The 22,925-nt window shown below is 40.1% G+C and overlaps 1 protein-coding gene across 35 annotated transcripts in view; it reads left to right on the top strand.

Moving 5' to 3' along the window:
* CACNA1C (calcium voltage-gated channel subunit alpha1 C) overlaps positions 1 to 22,925 on the top strand; it is a 452,642-nt gene that overhangs the window by 254,319 nt on the left and 175,398 nt on the right. For all 35 annotated transcript variants that reach the window (XM_072923847.1, XM_072923859.1, XM_072923850.1 and 32 more), the window contains exons 4-5: positions 8,083 to 8,222; positions 15,146 to 15,285. In XM_072923847.1, coding sequence (XP_072779948.1) covers positions 8,083 to 8,222; positions 15,146 to 15,285 — 280 coding nt within the window. The remainder of the gene's footprint in view (positions 1 to 8,082; positions 8,223 to 15,145; positions 15,286 to 22,925) is intronic.

Here is a 22,925-nt window from a genome sequence, read left to right as displayed (position 1 = left end):
AAACTAGTAAAAGCTTCTTCTCGGGGTGAATTCAATTCCTAGGCATGGTAAAATTACCTTGCCAGCTTTTAATTTCTATGCAGAGACCCTAAATGAGGCTCTCTGTCATAAACTTTATCTTGCCTTCCCTGATTTTGCTTCCTCCTAGAAGTGTAATCTATTATTGGTCTGATCAAAATATAAAGTGACAGTTCATTTCAGTTTAATCAGAGTAGTAGACCAAAACAACAGCAACAAAAAAAATAATAGGATAAAACCTTCTTTGCCTCTTCAGAGCTGTTCAGTTTGGAATATTTGTTCACAGCCTGTTTGTATGGCTTCAGTTCTTGGTCATGCCAAGGAAAATCTAAACCCATAAGGAACATATTCTCAGGATTTGACTCACATATAGACCAGATCCTATTGTTCTATTTCAGTCAAAAAAAAAAAAAAAAAGAAAATTAATCTTGAGCAACAATGCCCAAGAGATTTCTGCTATTGCTAGACAAAGACAGAAAATAAATATTTTATAAGGGTTACACATTGTCTAATTGGCCCCAGAGTTCAAGTTTTAAGTTTGAATGGATGCATAATCCTTTCTGTGTATCCAGAAAGGTGCATGCTTGACCACCTCTATTTTGAAGAATGAGGTATCCCACTGGAAAGTATTGGTGTGCAATGGAAAGGAAATATCAAGTCTGTTAGATTATCCTGAGGGCTAGAGGCACATTTAGAGTTATAAAACATGCATTTAGAGTCTCAGAAAAAAAATATAGGTTGAATGGGGATTTTTGTAGGTTTTCTAGTTCAAATTCTATCTCCAAGAAGGATTGTCTTCAAAATTAATCAAATTGTTCAGAACCTTCCCTAGTATAAAGGTTTTAAAAGAATATTCCTATTGTATTGCCATCCAAATGTTATTGGCATGCTACCCCTTTCTGAAATTTAGGTTCCCAATAGTTACATTATTATTACTTGGGCTTGTTTTCCCACACTCTGTTAGTGAAAAATGTAGGTGAAAGGATGATAAATCAGAGCAGCAGTGGCATTCATCATCTGTGTTCTGGTTTGAGCGAGCATGAACTTGCTGACTGGAAGGGAAAGTGTGTTTGCACGAGGTAACGAGCACAGGGGATTGACCCGTGTCCTAGGGTGACTTTATGATGCTTGTATCCCCAGCTGTCTGTTCTGTTTATGCTGGATATTAAGTTCTGCACCTTTAAGACTGATTCTGAGAGTGAAGGGAGAGAAAAAAAGTGGGCAAAAAGTCCATGAAAGTGACTTTCTGAATTTGCCATCTCTTCAGAACAGCAAGAGGTTTTATTGTTTAATATTCATTTTTTATGCTTGTGAATAATTTTCTTGTTAAATCCACAGGGTTTTTCCACTTTTCTCCAAGGAAATATTTTTCCAAACCACTTGGGGGAGGGGCTGCTTGAATCTGGTTTCTAGAGGGACCCCTTTGGAAGTTTCTTCCTAAACCAGGACACCCCCCTTCTACCTCAGCTCTGCATTACAGTTGGACTCTGACACACAGCATAGTTCCACTAAACCTGTAAATAAATTCAACTTGATCCTTGCCAAAGTGCTCTAAGAAAAACTAGCACCTTATAGCTAAATTGTGCAAGAGTTCTGCATGAAGTATTCATTGATTTGCCAAGAAACCCCTGAATATAGGGCATGTGTATGAAGCCTGTAATAATTTTAAACTATTTATGTTCTCTCTTCTATTCATTCCAGAGGAAGTTCTTTAAATACATCGTGGGCACATTGTGAATTATCACAAAGTACCAAAGGCTGGCTTGCACTATATTCCTGTTTTATAATTGCTTCTTTCAGATTAGTGAGAAGTCTGTCTCTCACTTATTCTTGTGTTGGACACCTTAAAGCCAGATGTGAGCGAATTCCCTTTTACCAGGGGTCAATTAAAAGTTGGTATTTCTGCTCATTTGAAAGCCTGACATGATCTTAGGCTGGAGTGCAGAGAAGGCAGTGCTGATCATATTTGAAAATCAAACTTTTCAGAAGCCCTCCTGACTTCTGTTTCTGTTACCAAAATGGTGGGTTAATCTTTAGCTCAGTAGTAGTCACCCACTTCTTTGGGCTTGTTTTGTCAGGTAAAATCAGATAGTGTTCTTCTGCTCTAATTTTGGGGATATTCTTTTTGGCGAATGTGTAGAAGGGATGCTGTATTTTAGGACTAGACATAGTAGCAAACGGAGTTATGTTCAGCAGTATGACATCTTATAATTGTTTTCTCTCTATTAAATGGATATGACCACTTGTTTCTGCAGTGACAGTAGTTTTAAGGAGAAATTGAAAACAAAAAAAACAAAAACAAATCCAAAACATGTTCTGTCCTTTAACTGTTATTCCCTCATGTATGTTTTCATGTATATTTATATGTATATCCCCTTGTATATTTTCATGCATACTTAGCTGAAAATGTCTTCTGAGTAACTAGGTATACTCAGAAGTAACTCATTGTAAACAAACCTGCCTTAACTTCTTTATTGAATAGATCCTCTGAGTGCACATATGGGGCTCTTCCTCACCGAAGGTCACAGTTATTCATGTTAGCAGTAGTCTCCAGGTTAGCATATTCACACAGTGAGGATCTCCATATTCCAGATGTGATGATAACCTGTAATCCAAGAATCATTAAACCTTTTTTCATGGAGTCTCTGGGCCATCTTTCCCAGCACTGCAGCTCAGTCTCCTTACTGACCATCAGAAAAGATTGTTTTCCCTACTAGGGGAAGGTCTGAGTGCTTCCACTCTGATTCATATCTTTCAGAGCCTATTTCCACAAGCATTGCCAAAACATCCTATATGACAGAGGCCCTTAAAATACTGCTGTTTTCCTTGGATATCTGAGTATTTGCATTACTGAAGAGATGTATTCTCTTATGTTTAAGGGAGCTTTAGGGAATAATAATGCAGGCTCAGATGTAGCTGAGGTCGAACAGGCAGCCCCATAAAGGTTCTAACTGCACAGCACTTGTGACTCGTTATTTCAAACATATAAACTGTAGTTTTTGAAACACAGTTTGTAGCAAGCTGGTCAGAGTGCAAGGAGAGAGAGACAGCAAAGTCTGAGAAAACACTTAGTGACCATATTTTAGATTGTAAGCTCTTTTGACTGGTGTGCATGAAATGCAAGAACCTGATTGTGATTTAATCTTTCTTGCAACGAAAATGTTATAACCAAGCTGTGCTGATGGATGGATGGTGTTTAGAGAGCTGGGATAAAGATGTAGTGAATCATTCTCATGACCATTTCTCAGAAACAGCACTGGTCTACTCACTTTCTGACAGAAGAAAAGCCTTATGACACCCTAGAGTAATTTCCTTGGATTTCCTGTTTTCAGACTCCTTTTATGAACCCAAGATGACATTAGCTACAGTTTAAAAATTATAAACAAAATCAAACCTATGACTTCTGTAGAAGACACATGGGATTAGAGGGGTTTCATACATAGTGCAGTAATCCTCTTTGGGTAATATATCTTAGAGCCTTAACAGTAAGTTAATATTTGTTTCTTTGTTATGAGTGAGATGATGTACAGGTTGCTTCTTGGCAGTGTTAGTGCTGGCTGGTCTATCAGCTAGGGTAGCTGATGGTCATGTTCTAGATCTACAAAAAAACCCTAAAGTCAAGCAGGGGTGCAGTGTGCAGCCAGCCCCAGAAGATGTGTGCTCCAGGGACTATTCCACTTTCTAAAAGTTTTATCTTTTCTCTTCTTCAAGTCATATTTTGTTGATGTTTTTCCTTTGGTTTTCAAAACATTTATGTTCCTGTTGTCTGAGGAGGAAGCTCCTGCTTTGTAATTCTGCAGCCTGCAGTATGCTTCATGTGCCTCAACCACGTGACCATAGTTCCCATTTCCAAGAGACAAATAAAAAATACCATTCCTCCTTTTTTGCAGCTCCAAAGTTTCCTCTCTTTTGATGCTGTGGTTTGTATTAGTGTTCCAAGGAGCAATGATGTTGCTATCTCCTTTCAGTCCCACAAAGGCAGTGCTCAGCTCCCTCCCTCCCTGTCAGCAGAGAACTCTCTCTGAAAGAAATACCAACATTTTTCTAGCTTGGCTTCTTCTAAAATTTACAGATTAGCTAAAAGTACTTCTAAAAGTACCAAATTAGCTTCTCAGAGGAGTTGGGATGATGGATACCTTGCAGTGTTGTGTCCCTTGGGAGATTGAAACACTGGGCCGTGGTCTACCTCATCTGTGAGAGCAAAGCTTCAAATGAGCAATTAAAAGTGCAGATGCTCATTTAGCAGAGACATATTCATTGTTCTGTGGCTGCTGAGGGTGAAAGACAGTCCTGTCACTTCTAACCTGAGGCAGGGAGTGGCTGAGTCACATCTCTGCCCTCTCTGGGCAAGGTGGTATCAGAATGGGGACTGCAATCCACATTCTGGGGAACTCAGTTGTGTTATGTCATTACTGAGTTATGCTCTGTTCATAAAGGCTCTTTAGTTTTATAGTATAGGAAGAAAAGGGGGCACAAATTATTTAGTGGGCTTTTCAAATTCTTCTTGAGTCTGAGCAGGAGTGGCTTTCTGATGGTCTTGGAGCAGCTGCACTGTTTAATCTCAGCAGTATTTTTCCTTCAGTTTTACACCCTGAAATCATTAATTTAAGTGCAGAGGATCGTAAAATCTATCCTCAGCTCAACATTCTGTATCTTATGTTAATTTCAGAACCTTTTATAGAATTTTATTTTTTATGAATCTTTCCACCTTAGCTGAAGAACTATAAGGAATTTATTCAAACAGCTTGTAGTTGCATATATGTATATATGAATGTATAGATGCATATGCATGCATGTGTGTGCAATACTTTGGCATATTATTATTCCCATAACATGGTCAACAAGCAGCATTTATTGCAATAACAAAAAGTGTCTGTATTCCCATAGGCACCTTTAGAGACAGAAAAGATATGAGGCTCCTAAACCGAGCCAAATAGAGCATGTTAGTTGTTGATATATTTTCTGCTCTGTACAACACTAAATATTTTTAAAGTAGTAATTAAAAAAAAAAAAAAAAAGTTGTTCCAGAATTTTCCCAAGTCTTTTCTTTCACTGACTCCTTTTGCTGGCACTAGCACAGGTATTTCAGTGAAATTCATGGAGTGGAAAGGCTGTGCTGGCCAGGCAGACCTGCACAATGCTGTGGCTGTGCAGCACAAAGCCAGACAGAGCTGGCAGCAGCCTTTGTCCCTGGGGGCCAGTGATGGTGTCTGCTGTTAAATTGCTGGGCAGGGGATTAGCCTTAAGCCTTTCACTTCACCTGCTCTGCCCACCTGCTTCTAATGGGCCCTGCTGTTGAATGAGCAGGTGGGCTTCTCCACATCCCCTTGTACCATCTCAGCTGTGCCTACTAAAAGAGGTTTTAGGGCCTGCAACACTTTGTCATGAGCCCACGTGTTTATGGAGGGAGATAGACTGAGTGTGCAGGGCAGCCTCAAAGGCAGGATGAGGAGTAGTTTGGCCCTTTGTGAGAGGGGAAAAAGCTTGCCCACAACTGTGCAAAGCCCCTGGTTGAAACAGGGAGTGAGAAGGGCCAACTGTTGGGTTGGGTTGCCATAAGAAAAATCTTGGTTTCCATTCTCAAAGGTATTCATTTGGCACTAGTGAGGCCATGTCCATCTCAGGCACAGCACTCCCTACTCCCATCCTCAGTTAAGGGCAGGTTCCTCCCGCTCAGAGCCCATTTTCCTCTTTCTTTAATCTCTACGCAGGCTTTACCTTGTCCTTTCAGACATGGGGCATTGCTCCATGAGGCAGAGCCCCCATGACCTGTCTGTGGGCTTGGGCCTCAGGCCATTCTGGTAGAGCCATGTGGCAGCACAAATGTGCAGGGCACTTGGGAAGACCATACAGAATTCCCATCACAGGGTCATTTTGCATTTCTTTTCAGTTTTGTTCACGAGATTCCACAATAGCTGGTCCTACTTTACAAATGTGTGCGTGGAGATGGATCATTTGGGTCTGCTTGGCTGTGATTTGTGTATCAGTACTCGTTCAGTTCTCAGCGGTAGTGGAAAGATTAGGGCCACTGGTTGGACTCCTGTTTGCAAGCACTTACTATTTGTAGAGCTGGGAACATAATATTGTATGCTGTTGTTTCCTTTTCTGCGTTCAAGGGAAGGGAAATCCTTGGTGTGCTGCTGTGTCTCCATCTGGGACAACGACAGACAAATCCTCTGCTGTGGGTGTGTTCAAAAGCTTTACTACTGGATCAGATAACTGCAGAATGATACTTTTTCTTTTTTTAGGCATTCCTTGTACTAAGAACTGGGGGATACTGCAGGCATTGGGAAAGCATTGTCTGAGGCAAACCAGCAATATTTTAAAGCACAAACATGTGCCTGCTACTGTCAGATGGAGTTTCTCAGTCTTTTAAAATATCACGTTAATGTAAACATGCAGATGAACAGGGAATTGCCTTTTTTTTTTTTTTTATCTTCTCTCTGAACTGCAGGCTTCTAGTGAGTTGTTAATTACCTGGAGCTGGATGGAAGATATTCGAATGGGCAGCTGACAAATGATGGAACTAATTTTTTTGTAATCCTGTTCATTCTATATTGCTGTATAGTATGAAAATGTCATACATGCATTCAGCTGGACAGAGGAATAGGGCAGTTGCAATTTGGAGCAGAAAAGAAAAATAATGATCTGTCTGTTGTGCTAGGTATCCTTTAAGATATGTCACAAATGCCTAGGATGTTTTAATGTCTATTTCTCTCAGATTTTATTTCTTCCATGTGAACTTCTAATGACTTTGTAGTTTAACCTTGTAGGGACTTGGTCTCCTTTTGCTGTCATCTAGTTTTCATGTACTTATCTCCCACTCAGCTTGCCACGCAGCGCTTGTGTAGTGATTACCTAATGCTGCAGTTTTCCTCCTACTTAGGTGGAGATCCCTACCATTTCTGCAATACTGCTGTCCTTATTCCACACTGGGGCTAAAAGCCCCGAGGATGAGAGATGGTGAGCCTGTGTAGTGACTCCAAAAGCCTGCTTTCTCGTCCTAGATCAGGCTCTACTGTAACTGGAAGTGCCTTTGTTTGGATGTGCTTAATTGCAGCCTGCATTTTGCAGGGAGAGGTACAATTCTGACAGAATGACTAAAAGCCTCTAGCATTAGTCAGCCTGATCTGTGAATCACTTATCACCGATATTCAGCCTACTTATTCCCCAGCAGCAGAAAAGGGAATCCCAAAGAAGGCTAAGTTTGACATACACATCAGTCTCAGGTGGGCTCATCTTAATTTTCCCCATCTCTCTCCACAGTATTGCATGCAGCAAGGTTTCCTCTCCAGAGGCAGAAAGAGGGCACGATGCAGTTCTTTCTTGACAGCTGACAATATTTGCCCTGAGGGCTGGCAACCTCCAGCCGACCATCTCCCTTCCTGCTTTGCACAGGCCGCTTCAGGGGTCAGTCCCTGCCAAGAAAAGGGCAGCAAATTTCAGAATGTAACTAAAATTTACTGCCACTTGTACTGTCAGAGGGACTGCAGGCCATGCAGGGCTGAGGAGCAAAGCCCTCTGAGAGTGGGAGGTGAACCCTAGTGGCAGGCAGTGAGCTGGAGGCTGCAGACCTGGACTAGGACGAAAGAAAACTTCCTGATTCGTGATTTATCACTCGCACTAATCTGTGGCAAGCATATTTCTCTCCTTCTCAGGATTTTTCATAGAGGAGCACAGAGAGAAAGAAAGAGAAAACAATTTCTATTTCTGCTCCTTGTTTTTCCCATGTGGAATGTGTTTGTAGAATTGTTTACCTGGAGTGAGTGCTTGATTGGATTCTGGTGAGGATTGTTTGAGCCTGATGGCCAATCCAACCCACCTGTGGCTGAACTCTCCAGAGAGGGTCACGAGTTGTGGAGCAGTTACAGATAGAGTCAGAGAAAGGAGTATGTAGTTTTAGTATCCTCCTTTTATATAGTATATTAATGTATTTTAATATAGTTATAATAAAGAAATAATTCAGCTTTCTGAATTGAGTCAGACATCGTCATTTCTTCCCATTGGGTTTGCCTGCATTTACAATACTAACCAGTATCTCTCTTGTTCTCTTGTCTTCCCCAGGAACGAGTGGAATATCTCTTTCTCATAATTTTTACAGTGGAAGCATTTTTAAAAGTAATAGCATACGGACTTCTCTTTCACCCCAACGCTTACCTCCGCAATGGCTGGAATTTACTAGATTTTATAATTGTGGTAGTAGGGTGAGTACCAACACTTTGTTTTTCAAGGCACTGTCCACATGGGGTTAGTGGCTACCTTTGGGACCATGAGAGTGGGTCAATGCTTTGTTACATATGGGTGATGTTAGACATTGCTGTCCATTCTGTTCCTCTGTCAAACACTGTTTTAATGGTTTGCAAGACAGGGAAATTAAACTGCTCTTTGGGAGCCAGAGGTAAAAAGAGAAAGCAGCCCAAAGCTGTTAGATCAAGTTAATTGCCTGAATGTGCTTAACTGCAAGAAAATGCATTTGTTTTTAAATCTATATTAATTTTTAAAAAAATAATATCTAGGTAATCTCTTAATTAAGATTAGGAGTTTGATGACAGATAAATTCTGCCATCTTGTGAACTTTTGCTGATGTTTCTCATTCTGGAAGATGGAAGAAAAATTTAAATCACAGGTTTTCCTACTTACAAATAAAAATAAGACCCTCAGTTCAATTGCACTGCTCAGCTGGTGATTTCAACACTTCTAATGTTGACCCTTTTAATCTTTTAACCTTTTTGAAGAATAGTTTTACTATTGTAGATTAAATTGCCACTTTGAGCTGCAGCCTTTCTAATTCTCTTATTCCTCTCCATCTTTTTTAAGTTTGGCATTTAATTTATTTGAATAAAAACAAAATAATATATTATCTGCTTTTCCTCCTTAAGGGTCAGAGATAAGCAAGGGATTGGAATTGTGGCTGTTGAAGGGAAGAGGTGAAGGATAAACTACCTCTGAATACAAAGGGAACAAGTATTTCTTTGCCTGAATAATTTGTCCCATCCTCCCACCACTCCATTGTTAGAGAGTTTCGTCACCCACAAAAACTTGCAGTCTTTTCACCTCTTTACCAAGGAAACCCTGCATGAACTCCTAGGGAAAACATCAAAAGGGACACTCCTAGTCATCAAAATCCCCTCATAATTTCTGCCCCAAGCCAATCTGCCTTCCTGACCATCTTTGTGCTGGCCCCAAAATATTTAATCAGCAAACTGCTGTGTGCTTCCCAATACCTCCCACTTCCTATCACCATGGATAAGAGTGGGTGGAAGGAGAATTCCCAGTGAGGGGGAGGGAGAACAGGCTGAAGCCTATTCTTAGTCTCAAGACCTCTCTGCCTCCACGTGGGCATAAAGCTTCTCCTTACAGCAATGCCCATTGTGCTTCTCCTTTTTTCCTGCCCACAGACAGAGGATCCCTTAGCATGTCAGTACCTGAAAACTGGAAAATCCCCACCCCTCCTCTGGTATTGATGTCCAATTCTATCATTGGTTCTGCCTTTGAATGCCCTCAGATATCTCATCTCTTTGAAAATTGCTGCCTAAGTGGAAGAAAGATTGAAGAACAAAACTCCTGTGAATGTGATTATTCCCTTTTAATTTTTATGAGAAAGAGGCATTTTAAAGAGAGGACACATTGCCTCCTCTTTTTCCATTGGATGTGAGAGAGCAGGACTCCAGAAATTACAGAACAGGATTATATCTAGTTTAAGTACAGTCCTTTTCAATTTTCCTTTGAGGGCAGTTAATCAGCAAGATGATATTCAGGCTGAAATTAATTCCCTTGCCAATGACACAAGCTGCAGCTCTCAGCTCCTCTATCTGCTTTTGCCTCCAGCAGCTCTTAGTCACTAGATGGGGAACCAAAAATGTAACTGGGGAAGAATTACATGAGTATAATAAACATGGCCAAGACCCCAAGGTCTCTGTTAAATAGCAACAATCTCAAGTGACAGATTCCACTTCAAGGCCAGATGGGTTCCTTTGATGTTTATCTGTTTAAACTCACTCATACACTACCACAGCCTAGGCTGGTGCACTGCTTTTCCTCTCCACAGCCCCTCTGCAAAATCTACTTGGTGATACCATCTGTTCCTCTCCTGCCCTGTCTTCTTTTCCTAGGGGCAGTCTGAAATCCCTCAGTGACATTATATTTAAACTTCAGTATATTTGAATATTTTTCCAGGAAGGAAGCCCCATGGAAAAGGTTTTAAATAAATTTGGAAGAGAGAGGGAGGAGGAGGAAAGCAAGTGCTGATAACAACGTTTCCTTGTGGTGCCTTTTTCTACCTATTGATGGAGCTATTGGAGAAAGCTGAGAAATTTGAACAGTGGGGCAGAAGGCAGAGAGATTTGGTGTGTGGGACAAAGGATGGTGTGACTGTGGTAATTGCCGTTTGTGCTTGCTCTGCCATACCAATCATCTCTAATTTTCAAAGATTTTCAAAACATTGGCTAGGTGGGAAGCACTTCTTCAAGTACTGTTACAAGTTAAAGGAGAAAAAAAAAAAGACAGATTTTAGATTTTTCAAATCCACCTGCTCAGTTCACCGGTAGCTTCAATAGATAATAGCACATCTGGCTTCCTCTACCTTAAAATGAACTAGTCAGTAGAGTAAGAGGAAAATGGACGTGTGTGGAGCAGGTATAAATTTTAGAGAGGAGTCACAGTCCCCATAAAAATGTTTATAACAATGTGCCTATATACTTTCCCCTGCCTTCTGAAGATAGGTCCCCTGGTATCCAAAGGGATTTTAGAGTCAGTGATTCTAGCAAGGCCATAGGAATATGCAACAGCAGCAGAGGGAAGCACTGAACACTGCTTCTCTGTTTTCTGGTGAGAGGATGCATTTTAAACTGTAGGCTTGTAGCAGCTTATCAGTCTTGAAGTGTGGGAAACCTGTTTATTCATCAGCTATGTCTGTTAGAGTTTGAATCTGCCTTCTCTTTAAATAGCCTCTGACCTTGCTATAGCACCCCTTTAAATGCTGTTTTGAATAATGGCTTTGTGAGGGTATCAATCAGAGGCTCTACCAACATTATTAATTAATAGTAGAAACCAGACCCCTAAGCCACTCATTTAGGCACAACCCACAAGCACTAATGGTTAGGCAAATTGTCTCCCACTTCCTTCATTTTTGCTATCCCTCTTTAGGAAAACACTAAAACTGTCAGATATCACAGTGATGTCCCTTAATATTATAAAATTTCTCTTGAGAGAAGACCAGCTTGACAATATTGTGATGGAAGAATATCTGTCTTTCCTGGCTGTGGTTTTTCTGCCAAGAACAGTCATTCTCCAAGGACCTGTAACTACTGCCAGAGAAAAAGGTGTTGTAATTTGAAGGAAGTATTATAGTCTAACTTGGGAAGGTAAGCAGTGAAGATATTTGGACAAAATCTGAAGTCAGAACAGAATGGAAAATGTGGTCACAGTTTCTGTCTTACTGAAGACCTGTGGGGAGTTTCTAGAGGGAAGATCAAAACATTTTCACACTCACAAATCACAGGTGAACTGTAAAACACTGTGGAGAAAGCCTTTGTGTTTTACCTTTTTTTATACCTAAGAGGATTTTTTTTCAGCCATGTTTTTCTTCTGATTTTTTGCCTTAGAAAACCAAGGCCTCTGTTTTCTTCCTATATTTTGGAGGCCCTTGACAAGTTCTTTTTTTATGCTATAAAAATCACAGTGTACTCCCCACAGAGGAAGAGATGAAGAGCAGGTTACAGCCTTATCATGATGCTGTTGGGGTCATCTAGCAAAGTGAAAACACTTTTGATATATCAAATGTCAAAAGGAAAATAGAAAACTACAAGAAAAAAAAAACAAAAACAAAACAGTGAAGCAAGCTTCTTACTTCACAGGTAAATGTAAATAATCCCAAACAAAGCATGGAGCATATCCACACATGCGTGTGATAAAAATTTGGTTTTCTGCTCTTATAGTTCATGTCTGTCAGATAAATTTAGTTAAGTCACAATTAATTTAGTCATGTCACAAATGAAATTCAGATATAAAGATGATGTTAATTGTGCTTCATCAGTGGAAAGTATGATATCCAAAATGAAACTGGGGCATGAATTTATGCTGGCAGAAAGTAGTTAGGTGGAAGTCAATAAAGTTGATGTCTGGTTTTTTGGAGGAGGGGAAGTTTAATGGTGAGATTTTCAGTGGCCGCAATAGATTAGCCCTCTTGCCTTTTTTGTACCACCCAAACTCTTATTTCTCTGTCAGCACAGTTCTCTCACCCTATGCTTGGAGCATGCTAACTCACCTACTGATAAAGAACTTCACCTCGCTCCACTATACCTACTGAAAACTTTCCCAAAAGGTTTTCATCAAAGAGCAGGATTTCCTACATAAGACACAAGTGCTCTGGCCTCATCTTTTGTATCAGTAATTTAACATCCATCTGGCTGTTTTAGGCTCAGAAAACAATTACCTGCACAAACCAAGAGCATTTGGGCTGTACATCATGGATGTCTCCCCATACCCTGATTGAGGGAGCATGAGGACAAAGAAAAATTAACATGGTATATTATAAACTTGAAGAGTGGAGTAGAGATTAGATCACACTGGGCATAGTCTAGACCCCAGTACAGAAGGCAAAGAGAGTGAAATAGATGAGAGAAATAAGAAGTTGTAATGCATTAGAAAAAAGTAGGATTAGTGTAGGGGAAATATAAAGCATGGAGTAAATGCATTAAAGCACGATTAGCAGGAGTAATGCAATTCAAGTTTAAATGTAGGTTTTTTAATGAGGAGCAGCAGGAATTACTGCAAATTATTCCTGAAGTGCAAAAGCAGATGACTGTAGGTACCTCAAAAGAGCACATTTAGCATGCCAGTGCTGGAGCACAAAAATAAGGCCAGCTGGCCTGCAGTGGAGCTGCACTAGTCTGGGAATGCAGGCTCTATCTCCAGAGGTGTGAGCTGTCCTACTGGTTGTGTTTCTGCTCCTCCTGAACTAATTTAGGACATTGCTTGGGCAGCAGAATTCTAGAGCAGTCTGGTTTGCTCACTGTGCAAGTGGCAGCAGAAACAGCCTTGGTGCCCAGTGCCAAGAGCTGCTCTCTGGGAAAACATGGGGCCAGTGAAAATAGGGATCAGTAAAATGGACTCCCAGTTTTGCACAGTTGCTGACTCAGTTCCTTGAGATTCCTAGTCTGGGAGCTGAAAAACAGTATTAGAAGCCATTTTGCAGTAGATTCTTTTTCCTTTAGAGGATCCTAGGAGACTGGGACTATTGTATAAGTGTGTCACTCATCACCTATTATAGGATTTCTGTGGACTAGAAAGATAGAAATGTTTGAATGTGAAATAGAGCATATTGCTAGAGCTTAATCAGTCACTTACTGAAAATATATTAGGCCAAATTTGACCTACGGTGTTTCTATTATGAAAACCAGCAGATAATTGCTACTGTATAATTTGTGTATAGAGCTCAAGAAATACATACATTCCAATAATTCACATTCTTTGCATCAACCCTTGTTTGTCTCTCTCTGTGATATCTGTAGTCAATGCAGTATTTCTCATAGGCTCTGGTTTTTTCTTCTCTGTATCCTGCTTCTGCAACACCTACAAACTCAGCATCCAACCTCCTCACACACAGTTTTTCCCATGCTTGTTACCTAGCTGTTAAATCTTTCTGCAGTGCTTGAAGTTGAGGCTTTGAATAGATCCATTTAGGAGTTCCTCAGTCACAGCTGACAAGTTTTATAAGACTCTCAATATGAATTAAAAAAAACCAAAAACAAAAACAAAAAAAAACACAAGAAAACTAGCAAAAACCTGCTTAAGAAAGGAATGTTACATTTGCAGTCCCCTAATCCACGTTTTTGTGTGGATTTAGTGCTGGGGGAATCTGTTGATTTCGATGTTTCAGTAAATGAATCTTCATTTTAATATCCAGTAATATTTATCTTCAGGCTGCAGGCATTGGAGCTGCTTGTTAAGCCATCAGCCAACTCAGTGTCTGCTTGACCCATGGTCTGAGAACTCTGTGGAATGTGCCAGCCAGGATATGGATGAGATCCTGGCAGGGGCACCACAGACTCCAAAGTCCATGAGAGAAACCACTGCTGTATCCAGGCCTCTCCATCTGGACTGGTTCTGTCATCCCAGGAAGTTTCTTTCAAGTTGTCTATGGTACCTCCATGGCGCCTGACAGACCAAGGGGTCTCTGCCACTCCCAGCAAGCCTTATTTACAGAGCCAAACATCCATTTAGGCTGGAACAGCTCTTAACCTCTACTGAATTTGGCTGGGCTCAAGCTGAGGACTTCATGGCTGAAAGCAATATCATTAGCAAATTCATGAGGAATCTGTTCTCCCCCAAATGTACTAATGTTTTACCAGAAAAATGGAAGCTGCTTCCTGAAAGCTAATTTATTAAATCAAGCTCTTATTAACAGATAGGGTGAGCCTTCAGGTTTTTTACAGAAGAACATTGCCTTTTCTTTCTTGCTCTGCCTTTTAAAATGCATTCTGAGTGAGACATCTTCTCCTTAAAGCATCTACTCCAATTAGCCAAGATAAAACATTAAGGCTGGTATAATAAAACATTCTAATAATGAGACTCCAACAGTTTTGCACTCTCCTTAGCCAGTGCATCAGGGGATTTACAAATGGATCCACAAGCACACAGTGTGAACATACACTCTATCAAAAACTTGCCCTTTGAAGGGTCCTCGAGTTTACACCAAGTTCTACCTGCAGTGCCATTGGTGAATCTTAATTCTTTGTAAAACTGGTGGCAGATAATTAATGATTGGCTTAATTACGGGTGATAATTTTCTCCCCCAAGGTGGATTGTTGGTTAATAAAGACGGCAAAATGTTGGTAGCCCATAGCTAGCTACAAGGAGCAATGGAGGAACGTGAAGGAGCTTTTTGTTATGTTTTTGTCTGCTTCAGAAACAAGTGTTTTGCAAATGGTACAGACATCACCAATAGGCTGTTGCATATGGGAAGAGTCTGTCTCTCCTCCACCATATGGGAATGTCGAGAGAGAGGTGTGACACCCTTCACAGGTCTGTGAGATAGTTTGGGTGATGTGATGGTGATGATCTCTGTTCCTGTGTAGCCCAAGCCTTGCTTGTCTGCCTACAGATTGTTTCCTCTTTCTTTTTGCAGGCTTTTTAGTGCAATTTTAGAACAAGCAACCAAAGCAGATGGGGGGAATTCAATAGGAGGAAAAGGTGCCGGATTCGATGTTAAAGCTCTGCGGGCTTTCCGAGTACTACGTCCACTACGGCTGGTGTCTGGAGTTCCTAGTAAGTAATGCCATTGTTTTCTTTTCAGCAATGGCTGTGGTGTGGCATGCAGCAGGGGTTTTTTTGTAACAGTTTTGAAGATGGAGCACGATACAGGTTATTTTTGGTGTGTGGGGGAAGACTTTTTTCAAATGTATGTATTTGTGAAAAGCGTGATATTAATCAAAGGATGACCAAAGCAGAGCTGAAAAGGAATGGAAGTCTTATGGTATGTCAGTCTGATTGTGCAACCTTTTTAAATAATGAAAGGGGAAGAAGATCCAGGAGATTTGTGATTTCAAGCATAAAATCCTTTAAATTGTGAGGTTTGGTATTATAACTTCTTGACTTTGATGGAAATTCTGTATGGTCATGTATGTTGATTTTGGAGGGAGAGGAACCTTTTCATTAAAATTGCATTTTCTTCTCTGCATGTGATGTTCAGATCAAGAGAACTGGAAATAGTTTAGAAGCAGCAGAATACAGAACAATGACATACTCACCTTCTCGGTCTGATTTGCTTAATTTATTTGCAATGCCTCTGAAAAAATCCTCAAGCAGCCTTTGATAGTCTTTCATCTCTTTTCTTGTTTACAATGAACCTATGAATAACTAAGTCTGGTAGTTCCATTGTGGAGGTGGAATATGGACATGACAATGTGGGGAAATTATATCATTTTGCTTGAGAGTTTGTTATGGATGGGACCGGTTTACCTTATGGAGAGAGAGAGGTGGCTGAAAACTGTCATTGGTTTCCATGATTATAGAAAAGAGAGATATTGGGAGCAGAAAATGAGTTCATCTTCTCCAGAATAGCTGTAGGGAGCACTTTGTTTATTTTTATTTGAGGATCTTGCTAGACTGGTATCTTAAAGTACTTCTAGCCTTAGTCATGCAAAAACCTTGAATTGAGTTGTCATAAACTCTGTGATATCAGTTGTTCTGATATAGATACAGACTGAGCTTGGCTGTGTGCTTGGTGCTCTTGGAAGACTTGAGGAAGCTGAGGGAACCAAGCCTGAAGAAATTCATATCCAATCTCGATCCCAGCATAGACTAACAGCACATTTGTGAGTTTTCTCATCAAGGAGTATTTAATTTGTACCAAAACAGAGCCAGGGAGCCTGGTGCAGACTAACAAACACTTGGTCTAGACAGCAAAATGCCAGTGCAGTGTGAAGCAAGCAAACCATCAACTTCATCTGACAAGATAACCTCTATTAATCTTTCTAGTTCTGTTTAGGGACATATTGGTTAAACAAGACTTCTTGGGGGCCAGTGTGGCTTTAAAGAGCCTACTTAAATCTGCAGTTAATGCAGCCTTAATCTTGACTGGGCATTTTTTAGTTGTACAAATGCCTGTTGATTAGCCTAGAATAGATGTTATCGCATCCATATGTATTAGAGCATAACTTTTCTCATGAGGCCTTTTAGATAAGATTGCCTAAGCTAACCATAAATAGCACATTACAGAATTACATTCTTACATAAGTTTAGTGCAGAGGTTTAGAAGTCTCAGGTCCCATTCAAGTCCTGTCCCTGAGGCATCATAAACACCAGTGGGTGAGTTACCAACGTTGCAGTGTTTTACCATGTATAAAGAAATGCTTTTTTTGCTTCTTTGTCCTTCCAAAATGCAGAAGGCTTTCTCCCTGTAAGGAAGAAAACCTGCACAGATTTGTCCTAAAATTTCATGAATGTAACATACGCTGCAATTCCTTCTCACTTAACAGACTCTATGGAAGCAGCAGCTCTTTAGTAAGAGGGGGATCCTCTGGGTCACTGGCAGCCGCCTTCTGCATGGAAATTCCAACATCTGCTGCTTGGCTTGAGGTCCAGATCTAACTACCACTATTTGGAAAAAAAGTGTGTAAAGCACAATGATTCCTATAAAACAAATTTTTGAAACACATGATGAATTTTTGCATGCAAATCTTAAACTCATTAGAATTGGTCTTGGGAAATAGTTTGTCTGAGGTGGAGAGATTGGCTTGCAGCATGGAATAATTTTTTCTGAGTCACGAGGAGTTTACGTGGATTTTTTTGTCTCTGGCTCAATCCATAGGAAATAATCCAATTTAAGAGGGACATGTTTTGTATTCAGGTTCATGCATTTAAAGACTTGTCTCAGCATATAGAGAGTTTCCACATAAGTTTGATTTGAGGGAGGGGAAAGACCTATTAATTGCCCTCTGAAGTAAATCACTGGTGTCTGCATTTTGCAGATTGAGAGCTGGAAACAAAAGTTCAAGATTTAACACTTGCAGAAGTGGCTTCTAATTATTTATGTCTCCTTTTGGCTACCAGTGCTAAACATTTCGGTCAACACAAAAATCCAACAGCTTCAGATAGATGGATAGAGGATATTAAGAGCTCATAGTCCCTTTTTTCCAAGTTCCATGCATGCTTAATTTCTGGGACTTGGCTGTCTCTTGCCAGTAAATATCTCAACCAAGAAATGGGGGACTGTCTGTGCAGTAAGTGGTTCATGTGCAAGAAAAGTTGGCTCACCCATGGGCAGACAAGCAAAAAGGTACCTTTGAGAATCTTTGTTAGGATCAAACTGTCCAAGGCCCCAGATTATATTAGTGCCCTCCTAAAATCAAAAGTGTTTGAGATCATGAATTCAACCAAGCCTGAAGACTACATCTGGATGACGGTTGTGGGCACATCAATATTTCATAATCTTTAAGAGAACAGATGACACTTTTATGCTTTGTGGTTATGTGGGCATTCACAAGACCACTTGTCATAAGGAAGAAAACAGACATTTGGTTCATAAGATAAGACAGACATTTTTAATCCATGTTACGAAAAGCAACTCTACCATCACGGGGGAAGCCTTCAAAGGCGCTGAATTCAAAGTCTTTGGGTTCCCAGTACAACTTTAAAAAATAGTGTTAATTATTTACACATTTCCAGGAAACTCCACAGAGATCAGCTGGGTTTGGTTTGAGGGGTTTTTGTATGTTAGATTCTTTTTTTAAATAGTTTGAGTTCTTTTTCAGGAAACCATTTTTGGAGTGAGAGGTGCAATTCTTATGTGTGAAGTAGATTAGATACTTCCCAGTGCTGGCCATTGCTTTGTGTACAAAATAGAGTTTGAGCTGATTAAGTAAACTCTTTTTTCCCCCTACAACTTTTTTTTAAGTCCTACTGCTTCTGGAAAAATGGTCCACACTCAGTCCTTCTAGCCTGGCATTAATGTGTAGATGAATGGTGATTATTTTGCGAAGCATGTGGATTATTTAGGTTTCCTCGTAGTAAAGTCACTTTTGGAAATGAGTTCTAAGAATTTGATAGCATTGATACACAGGCCAGATTTCACTGTTCAACTATTCTGTTACTGTCAAATTAACACTGTTCTTGCAGTGCACATTTTATTTTGGTTGCTGAAAGAACTTTACTGCTGGAATACCAAAGCTGTCTCCTTGTACGGAAAACTTCACATGTGTTTTAAAGAACCTGTCTTGATGTGTGGCATTAAGATCAATGTAGTAGTTTGAGAAAGGAGAGAGAAGGAAAACCATTCCCTTGATGGACATAAGTAGACAAGTGCAAAATCAGCATGTCTACCAAAATTTAATCACTTTAGCGTCTTGGAAACTTACCCAGTATCTCCTTTGGCAGGAGTGTAAAGTATTGTAAAGCTTTCTAGGGACAGATCAAGTCAACCCTTTTGTGCTATGAGTTTTCTGTTGATTACTCTTCCCTCTCCATTTTATGTTATTACATATTTTAAAACTTGTTTTAAACATTTTGTGCTTCAGGAGGGCAAAAAGAAACATCCAGTTGGGCAATGAAGAAACATGATCCAATTAACAAAGAAAATCACTCCTGACTATTGGAAAGGGCAATGAGTTGCTCCTACGCATGCTAGCTCATGCTCTTTTAACTTATTAAATTCCATTTCTATCACCTTTATTCATGCTGCTCAATTATACCACCTCATACATTCTGGTAATTCTCTTTATGTTGTACTTCATCTTAATGTAACTGCATTTTTGCTACTGATTATTGTCTATCTGATATCTGCCAGACTTAATTAATAAGCTCTCCTAGACAATTTGGAAGTCATATGGCTTGAGTAGCTGCCATGCTGCATATTTGTGTGCAAGGTCCTCTGCTGACAGCACAGATTCATGTGGGCAGAAGACCCTGCAACTCTTATTGAAGCTAGAGATAAAACTTAACTGTACCACTGGAACAAAAGAACAAAAACTTGCCATAATGTCTTTTTTTTTTATTTATTTATTTAAAACCACAGAAAGCTAAGCCTGTGATGTGTTCAAGCTTCACTGGAGTCTTGTAGCAGGAGAGTTACTCAAAGGCAGTGTAGGCACCTCTCTAGCACTTACATGGTCTGCTGGAGGTGCAGCAATTGTATAACAGGGAAAGAGAAGGCATGAGAAATAGGACCTTAACCACACCCTCCCCATGACAATGCAATGTCCTTCTGTTAGTGACACAGCAGCATGTAACTGGCAGAGTACATTTTTGAGCTGAAATAAAATAAGAACAGAATTTTCGTGTCTAAATGCTTAGAGGTGACTACTTTTACATGTATTAAAATAATTAACTAGAACACATACTTTTTCAAAATTATGCTTATGTTTAAATCCTGAATCACTGAGTTTATGAGAAAATTTGGCACCTTCAGACAAGGTGGATGAAAACTTTAGACATTTTTAGATTTTGGTCTTTCTTATTGCAATTAGTAATCTGCCCTGAAATGTTCTATTAAAATGTATAATGCCTTCTCAGTCTCAGCAATGTTCTCTACCCTGTATTTATTGCAGTGTTTTCTCATTGCCACAGTCATCTTCTATCTTTATCCCAAACTCTCTGGCATAAATCAAAATATTTATTTGGACTTTGTAACAGGTAGGGAAATACTCTGCTTTTCCTTGCAATGCTCCTGATAGAGCTGAGCCATCCAGGTCTATATATTTGATGCCACATTCACCACATACAGCAATGAAGATGAGAAATAAAATACACCCTGAGGGCTCCATGGGGAGAGTAATGCACGAGGAAAGGTTTTGCTCATTTGAGAGATGCAGGATTGGCAAAGTCACCCAATTGTCTCTTTTGTTAATTTGCCATATTATTGCATGTAGATGAAGCAAGGAAATCACAGGTATGATAGGACTGGATTTTTTCCTGTCTAGCTGTTTTTGTGTGTGGGACTGCTTAAATATATTGTGTGTGCTAAATTACAATCAGGTTTTTGTGGAGAAGTAAGAGCAAAAGCTTTCAAATGCTTACAAGATATTGAGGTTATACTCTGTATTTTCCAACAATGACTATTCTTAACACCAAGAGTATAATTTTTTTCTCCCCCTTTTCAAGGGATATGTTCTAATCTAATAATTTGAAATCACAGGGGAATTCTGTCTGTATGGGTTCATAATTCAGTGATAACTCCTCCTGAAAAAAAAAAAAAATATGGGAGTATATTTGCAGCAAAATACAGAATAACTTACAGAGTTTAAGACAGCAGAGAGATGTCAGAACCACCATGGTCATATTTGTAATGTAAAACTACGCAACTGCTCTATCTCATCTTTGATTCCAGGACTTGGAATGTGTTATTGAATGATTTATAGTAAAATGGGTGTTTGATGCTTGTTGCCCTTCAGAAGAGCTCTCAATGCTGTGAGCTAGAACCTGATACTATAGCACAGTCTTGGTCTTCCACTACACCGATTTAGAGGTAGTGTACGTAACTGGGGGTAACAGGTTCAACATTTTCTATCTTGCATAATCCTTGTACACCTGAATTATCCTAGACGCCAAATTGAACTTGTTTGTAGTTGAAACGTCCTTGGAGTCCCTCTGCTTGGTGTGTGTAGAAGGCTGGGCCAGTTAGGAAGGATTGAGCACCATGTAGAGAGCCCAGCTCCTGCTGCAAGCACTCTGCCTCTGGAACCTTCCATTCTGCCTGGGCTGTCTAAAGCAGGGAGATCAAAATGGTGATGTTTAACCACCCTCAAATGTTGTTTCCCAGGGAAAACACACTATTCTCATCTGTAGCACGATTCCAACCAGGGCTTGCCAAACCACTTTGCTGGAGAGTGATGGCAGGACCTAGAGCAGCCCTCGATGCTGTCAGCTCTCTCTCTCTGTATCTCAATGTGCAGGGGTGACATTCACCCTAGTCCATCCCAGGCACGTCTGTATGGCCTGGGATTGCCCTCCTCCTTCCCAGCCACTGAGACTGCACAGCTCAACCCATTGTAATGATTCCATTTTGCAGCAGTTGAAACAAAGCACGTTCAATGCAATTATTTGGTTTGCATTCAGGATTTTTTTTTTCCAATCAAACTTTTCAAATATAATTTCTCATTATTTTCTGTTCTGTGAAAGAAAATTAACACTACAACATAGAGTTGAGGAAATAATGTAATCGAGGTAACAAACACAGAGAATTCAAGGAATCCAAAATGATGTCTCTTTTGATAACCATGTGTTTTTGGAGTAAGGCAAAGAAATGTTAAGCTGTTGGCTGTTTCCATATATTGAATAGCAGGTACTAAGTGTTAAGGAAATGCTAACTGGCAGCAAGGAAGCCCACTTTCTTTTAAAATGTATATGCTTCTAGCAATGTACAGTTGATAGGTGCATCTTGCACGTGATTTGCATTCATTCACTGTCACTGCTGGAGCAAGGGACTTAAATCTGCTCTCCTGAGGTTATGCTATGACCTGCACACCAGTGCAGGATTGGGCTTGCCTTCAGTGGGAGGAGATAGGAGAAGTGGCCAGATCAGAGCTCTCCCAAGTGTGAAAGGTTTATGTGGAGGAACTAAAGAATACTGTAAGCTGTATAAGAAGGAAACAATACACTCAGCAGTTTGCTGCCACCAAACCTACAACATAAAGATCCTTGACAACACAGGGAATTACTTCATATACATTTAGGCAAAATTTGGCCTCCAAATATTAGTTCTGCCTTAAATTTTGTTGCTGTTACATTAAATAATGTCAGGTTTTGCAAACAAAACTTCCTTTTCTCTTGAGGTCCAGAAGCTGTAGCAAACGTGCTCTCAGGCAGATCCCTGAAGTTCTCCCTCATTCTTGGCCAAGACTTCTTAACCCTCTCTGCCATCTCTCCAGCACATCCAGCACCATGAGAGGACAAGCTGCACCACCTTTCCCATGTCCTTGCCTTGCTGTTTTTAATCTCGAGTGGCCAATTTGTTTTGCTTTCATTACAAATGGGGAGGGAGTGGATTAGGAAGGATAGAACAGTCTGAACTAAATGTCCTCATTAGGCTTGTTTCTTCATAGTTAAATGCAAGCTCTACACATGCTTGCAAGTCCTTTATTTACTTAGGTCACTGTTACTCAAGGGAGCAATTCGATTCCAGCATACCATCTCCCTTAGGTAAGGATCATCCCTGTGAGCAGGGATTATGAAATCAGGAATCAAAGCCTGCTTCCCTGAGAGGTACAGCCTGCAGAATGATTTCATTTGTGGCAGAAGAAGTTAAGTCTGTGTAGCAGTAGCAAAGAGGGGTTCATCTTGCTGAGGTTGATTACTCACAGAGGCACATTGTCGCTCTCATAAAGATTTCTCTCATATTTAAGGAATGCCAGTGAAAACAGGGAAATATTTATTTGATCTTGCTTATGTAGCTCTTATAAAAATAACACTGA

This window comes from Taeniopygia guttata, chromosome 1A, assembly GCF_048771995.1.
Source record: "Taeniopygia guttata chromosome 1A, bTaeGut7.mat, whole genome shotgun sequence".
Classification (NCBI taxonomy): domain Eukaryota; kingdom Metazoa; phylum Chordata; class Aves; order Passeriformes; family Estrildidae; genus Taeniopygia; species Taeniopygia guttata.
The sequence above is the reverse complement of the archived record's forward strand: the minus strand, read 5'-3'. Positions and strand labels throughout refer to the sequence as shown.